Consider the following 6,925-nt stretch of genomic DNA (forward strand, 5'->3'; position numbering starts at 1 on the left):
TGCTAGGAAACATTTGAAACCAACTGAATGAAGCCAAAAGGTAGCTTAATATTTTAAAGTTTGAATGGAGTTTGTAGCTGAATGTATGACTAAATGAGGAGGGTTTGAAGCAGGCTGAAAAAATGTCCTGAAAGGAGAAAATTTTGAAAATTCCTCATTCATCTCTATGAGACCAAAAAACGCACAAATTCTGAAATATCTCGAAAAGTATTTGTGAAAAGTGTCTGAAGAGTCATAGCCCCCTTGTCCCAACTGAAACACACGTTTTGAAGTTTGAACGGTGAAAATCGGTTGAAGTTTGCCTGAGTTTTAGCGGTCCAAAAAAGCGGGCGGAAGAATGAAGAAGAAGAAGAAGAAGAAGAAGAAGAAGAAGAAGAAATTTTTTTGTCACAGAAGAACATATACTGTGAATGCATTGCTGCATTCACAGCAATTACCTCGGAGTGTGTTGCAACACAGGAGTTCCCTCCACTGTGTCGAAGTTAATAATGATTCAGTTCGTCATGAGAGAACTGTGCGGATGCATGACTAAAGCAGGCTGCTACGGTAGTTAAAATATGAAATCAAACAGGGGTCATATAAAACAGGACTGTGTAAAGTGGCACTGTGGACAACAAATCCCATATACACAATAAAAATGTGAGGTTTCGAAGAAGTTTGGCCAAGCACTAGGGTGCTCATCCGCCACTTGAAGTAATTTAAAATCTCCTCTGATTCCTCTCAAAATGTCCTTCATCACTTCTTGGGAGGCCAGCACAGCAAGTTCTCCTGAAGCCCACGTAGTGCAGGACTGATGTGTTCTTAAAAGTCACTGAGGATGCTGATATCTGCAAACTCTTTGCGGTAGCGGTGGGCGCTCAGAGAGAGCAGGAACGACCACTTGAGGCTCATGAAGCTCCACACACAGGACAGGTAGAGGCTCCTGGGGTCAGTGAGGGCTGTGAGACGGAGACACACAGACCATTATTCACACTCTTTGTATTGGTGGTCTGATGAACAGTAAGTTAAATGTGTTAACCCCTGTTTGTGTCCAAATATTTCAGAAGGAAACCCACATGTCATGAAACTGGTCATTTCAGTTGTACCTGCCAATTTATATCATTTTAACTTTTTGAACCCAGATTTGTCCTGTATCCCTTTTTTTGTATTTTTGTGTCTATTAAGACTTGAACACTGCAACACTGAATAAAACATAAAACTTAGCTTTGTGTATTCATGAGTGGTTGATCTTGTTCTTCCTGTTTCACTTTTTGTTTATTTAACCCACAAATGTAGGTTTACATCAATATTGATGATTCCAGTCTTCATCTGGATGGTACCAAGCGCAAGAGGAACATAACTGGAAAGTTACTCTTCCAACTGAAACCTGAACAAAATAGCTGTATTTGAAAATAAGGATGGATTTTACTCTTCAAAATTGAAATTCTTTTTCTCTAAAATCTCTGGAATATTTTCTTTAACACTTAATAGTACTTTTTTTCACTTTGACCTCACAATGTTTCTCTAGTTTGAATGTTCGCTTCCTAAAAAACAGAGTACACAACTGCTAACTGTTTAACTTTGATATGATGTCTTTTTTTTAAATAAAATTCAAATGTATTCATTTTTAAATACTGCATTGTTTACACCCACATGTACTTGCTTGTTACTTGCAGGACATGCATGTCTAAGATATTAGGATGCTGTATGAAATGTTGATTACAACAGAATTTGATAGTCTGCAAATCATTCAAACCCAGTATTTAAATGAAAATAGTGTTAAGACAACATACCTAATGTTAAAACTAAACATAAACATATTACATCCATGAACAAAAATATACATATAAATGTACACATATGACAAAGGGGACCATGAACCTCACTGCTGTGTTGTTGTTTTTCCTAAATGGTTGTGTATTTATGCTTTGCTAATCTGACAAACTCTTGTTTTTAAAGGTGTTACATATAGTTATTACTATCATAGAATAGAGTAGAATAGAATAGAATAGAATAGAATAGAATAGAAAAGTGGTATTCTTTGCACCATTTACAATTGATAATAGGGTTTAAACGATTTATAAGTCTTCATGTTCTGTACATATTTAACACAGTAATCCAACATTTGGAGACTGCATGACAGACATGAAGAAGAACTCACACTCCTTGTTTTGGATGGCAACAGACAGGAAAGTGATGAACGCTACCACAGCCAGGACAGAGAAGAAAACTCCGATGAAGAGGAAGAACTTGAGGCCTTTCAGCCAGGTCCTCCAGTAGTCCTGCAGGTACATGATGTGGGTGATCAGGGTCCAAAGTGCTAGGACACCTAAAGGTTACAAACAGACCAGGAGTTAGCTTTCAGAAATGTTTTCTGGCAGAAGATAGGGATTGATTTTTTTATCATTATTATTATCTCTGCAAACACTGCATTGTGAAGCATTTATAGAAACAACTTGAATGCTCTGAAGGCAAGAAACAATCTTTGTTATCGCTGTAGATGTTATGACGGCTTGTGAAGCTATTTTGAGACAATGGAAGAGAAAAGGGGTCCCAGGGCTGAAAGAATGGTGCAATGTTAGAACCTATGACTTCTGGATGTATATCTTGCAGAGTAAGTGAGCATCAGGATAAAGGAGGTCTCCACAATTGGTCCTGAAATGACAATGGAAGAGTCCACACTATGACTTATAGGGTATGTATGTAAATGAAAAGTACTTATCTGTCTTGATTTATAGATATTAACTAATCTGTGCAATGTGTTTGTGTCTCATGGACACAGTAACTAACACACTAACAAACAGATACAATAACCTTTGTGACTCTCACAGAATGAGAGTGGCAGTCTGAGGTTTGATTGTGAAACAGACTGCAGGAAGGTAAGGTAAACATAGGGTCAGAGGCAGAGCTCAGCTGCTGACTTAAGTGTTGACAGCCGTGACCTGAAGTGGCCGGCACATCATGACTTAACAAAAGAATAACTGCTGAGTCAGTGAATCACACTTCTTTTAATATTGTTGCTTCCTCTATTTATTTTTTTTTTACAGCTGCTGAGTTATAAGAAAATCATCAACTCATAGCAGTAACTGTTCAACAACTGTTTATAAATCATTTAAAAACCTGATGGAGTCTAAACAGCTGACATGAAGCTGAAAGGAGTTGTTTCTATTTCAGAGTTTCCTGCACTGGTTTGTGTGCACATTGTTCTGTTAGTGCTGGAGAGAGAACACCACAATGTTGGACCAGCTTATACAACAACAATTCCCTTTGTTGTTTAACATAAACATTACTTGTCTTTATTGTAAAAAGTTAAAACCAATCTTGCGGTGATCTTTGTAAGGGAATTCTTAAATCTCAGTAATATTTCAGACTGGTGCCAGTTCAGTCAGGGAGTGGTAATCGTCAGGTCAGGTCAGTTTTCCCCATCATGTATATCATAAAAAAGCTACCTAGGGACATTTTTAACAGCTAATAAAACTGATTGCTGTACATCCTGAGGACAAAAGAATATCGATGCAGAGTCTATGAATCAGCAAACTTCAGACATGGCTCAGAGGTCATCTCCATGAAAACAACACCTAGCATCCTGTATTGCATAATGGTGCATTAAAAGTGGCCTTTTCCTGTCCTTACAAGACAACTGCTAATGTAGGATTGTATAATTTTATTACCACAGCAAAGTTTAATCAACATCTATATTTGTATGAGCCTTCACTCGTGTGCTATTTGTGCCTGCTATGCTTTGTATTTTTTTTTTTTTTTTAGGAAAAATCAGTTTGCAGAAATATGAAATGATTATTAATTCAATGGTTACCCCCCCTAAAAAAATCAGAGTCAAAGGCTGAAACAATAAATGGGTTTTTTAAGATCTTTCAAATATTGTGTATGAGTGTAACCTTGCCCAGGCAAAAGTAAAAAAGACGAAAAAATAAAAAATAAAACAGACTGGGAGCCTTACAGGATTAGGAGAAACATACGCACGGTCTAAAACCGGAAAACCGAAGCAGACTTTTCTTTATAAAAACACAAAACCAGCCAAATAATCCATCCAAAATCTTGATTTTTAAGCTTTAAGTATGTATGGGAAATGACTCATACAAAATTACAGATGAGCCAGAACACTTTATTTTAATGAACGTTTAATAACCTAGGGTTTTATTGGAGTCTTTTTATACTTCCTGACAGGTCAGGTGCTCTTCCTTTAAACTTTGTTCCTGGCCAGAGCCCTCCTTTTTTTTAAAAACATGCCGCAGGTTTTATATCCTCACCTCAAGCATATTTTTAAAAGAAACTTTTCTTTATAACAAACATCATCCCGCATTGTTGGAAGCTGGCTTTTGTTTCCCACTGCCCAAAGGGAGTAAACTCTCAATCTCAAACAACTACAGACAAATCTCTTAAGTTGTCTGTCCTGGTCAAGGTTTAGGTAAGTCAGCGAAAAGAATTCTGTTGCAGTAAAAACATTTTATCTGGCTTTTAGTCTGGTTTTAGAATACAGGACAGCACAACCACAGGAGCTGTGAACGTTTTCAATGATTTTATTGGATTTATAGACAAAAACCAGAAAAAACAATTGGTTGGTTAAACAACTATCTGACAGACTCAGTGTATCTTAGCAGAGGGTTGCACCTCTAGATCTCTGACGTGGGCCAAAGGAGTGCCACAAGGATAAGTACTGGGCCCACTGTTGTAAGTTCTTGATATAAATGATGTTAATCAAAGCTCCTAAAAAGCAGTTTTCATTTCTATGCTGAAGATACTGTGATTTACTGCTTGGCGTCCACTATCGCTAGCCCTCTCCCTGTTACAAACTGCTCTTAACACTCTCCATCAAAATGTTTTTTTGGTTTATGACTGGTTTTTAATTGCAACAAAGAAAGGAGCGAGCTGTTAAATCAATCTCTACCTCTCAGGGTACACATACTGAGTTTGTAACTCGGTATAGATATCTTGGTATTCTAAATGATGAATCTCTCTCTTTTACACTTCATATTGTGCAGCTAGATATCAGACTCAAGCTGCAGCTGGGTTTTAACTCAGAATGTAATGCTGCCTTCAGTCCAAAATGAGAACTTTTCAGTGCTTCCATGATCTTGACTCAGCGTATCATGGAACACTGAGGTTTGGAAAACTATCGGCTTAATGAATTTGTTGGTTGGTCCCCACTGTCAGCATGTAGACGCAAACACTGTTGTGTCCTTATTTCCAAAGCTTTAGTGAATCAGCTTCCTTCATACCTTCTCACCTTTATCACGCAGAAGTGTACAGGGACTTACACTCCATGATCCCACAATCTTTTCTTACTGTATGTGCCAAAGGTCAATGAGCTGGTCTCACTGAGTGAGTTTAAGATAATGTCACAAAGTTTGGAGGCAGACACATCAGACTGCCAGTACTCTGCCTGATGTGCACAAAATAATGAACTAAATAGATTATTGTACTATGTTTGTATGTGGCTGCTCTTTTTCTGTGGGAAACTTTGTAAAATGTACTGATGTCTGCCTCAGCCTGGATGCTCTTTACAAGGAGATTTTTAACCCTATGAGTAATGTCTTGGTTGAATTAAGGACTTTTTTTCTCAAACTACTCATTCACAGGTGTGACTAATTTTGTTTTAGACAGTCTATGGATTAAACTGGAGAAACACTTCTTGAGTCGTTTAAAGTGTTATTGCTAACATTATGAGATTAAACAATAACCTGCTAAAATATGCCACTTGCAAGACAGTGACAGTGATTTTCACACTCTGCACCTTTAGAAGCTTATTAACTTTTTCTTTTGTGGTAATATGTGGTCAGAATGGATCCTTGTACACAGTTTATAATAAAATCCTAAGCAGGGTATTTTAAATTTTTACAAAGTTTTACAATGTCACATGGTTGGCTGACACTGTTTCGTTAATATTTAAGCCTTCTCTGTCTGACTGAAGTCTGAGGAAGGGGTCACAGCAGGAACAGTTCAATATGAAAATAACCGCAAGGATAAGGCAGAGTACATAGCGTTTATCATACACAAACACACAGAGAAGGAGAGAAAAATTGCGACTGTGACAGAGAGATACCATATTGTTTACTTACCTGACAGTCCTCCCATGGCTCCAGTCCACGGCTGCTTGAACACGATGTTCCACGTCAAGAAAGCAGAAAACCCCATCAGCATCCCAAACGAGGCATAGCCGATACTTATATACGTTTTATTAACAGCCATGGTCAAAAAACACTAACGTGTTCGCAAATCAGGGGCACGAGCGCGACAAGACAAGAAGCCCGAGAGTGTTTGTGTAAGCGAGCGCGAGACAGCAGCAAGCTGCTAATTTCAAAACAACGGCATCCGGTTACTCTTCAACACCGCGAGAGGACAAAGTGTTAAACTGCGTGTCCGGATGAGTAAGGATAGCTGACCCATGCAAACAGGGAAAGTGCGAAACATGACAAAGCAGTCTAGAAGTCAAGTGTTTCGGTTTTTTTTTATCATAGGCGGCTACAAAACACATCGCCTCACTCAACGTCATCTGATATATTAACCAAAGAAACCCCGCTTAGTACTGCCCATTGCGCGGCACAGCGCCCCCCACAGGAGCAAACTGAAAACACCGGCCCCACCAATTAAATCACATACCAAATCAACGGCTGTTTTCAGCCAAAGCTTTAATTATTGAACACGTAAGCGGTGTGTCATTCCTCATAATAACAAGGATTAAAGGCTTTGCTATGTATGTTTTGAGCTACATCTGAAGCTACTTATTGAATAAAACAGGTATTTTGGAATCACCCACCAATTATCAGGTACACAATCCTTTGTTTTGAGTGATAAGACCTAAAGCTTCACATCTTGTGAGTATGTTGAGTGGTTTAAAATCAAAGTAAAGGCTGGAAGAAAATTCTTGAATCTTAAAATCAAATTCATTAGACCACCAGTCAGTGAAAGGTGTTCGCCAACACTGCCC

General features: G+C 38.3%; 1 protein-coding gene across 1 annotated transcript; it reads right to left on the reverse strand.

The window, feature by feature from the left end:
- Positions 1-437: 437 nt before the first annotated feature.
- LOC141797459 (heme transporter hrg1-A-like) lies at positions 438-6,503 on the reverse strand. The gene is made up of 3 exons (XM_074678848.1): positions 6,057-6,503; positions 2,141-2,308; positions 438-938 (listed from the first exon to the last, which is right to left on the reverse strand). The coding sequence occupies exons 1-3, from the start codon at positions 6,184-6,186 to the stop codon at positions 802-804; spliced, it is 435 nt and encodes a 144-aa protein (XP_074534949.1). The 5' UTR covers positions 6,187-6,503; the 3' UTR covers positions 438-801.
- Positions 6,504-6,925: the final 422 nt, after the last annotated feature.

The sequence above is a fragment of the Halichoeres trimaculatus genome, unplaced genomic scaffold (genome assembly GCF_033239565.1).
Source record: "Halichoeres trimaculatus isolate MK-OKI-2021-1 unplaced genomic scaffold, fHalTri1.1 fHalTri1_scaffold_1, whole genome shotgun sequence".
NCBI lineage: Eukaryota > Metazoa > Chordata > Actinopteri > Labriformes > Labridae > Halichoeres > Halichoeres trimaculatus.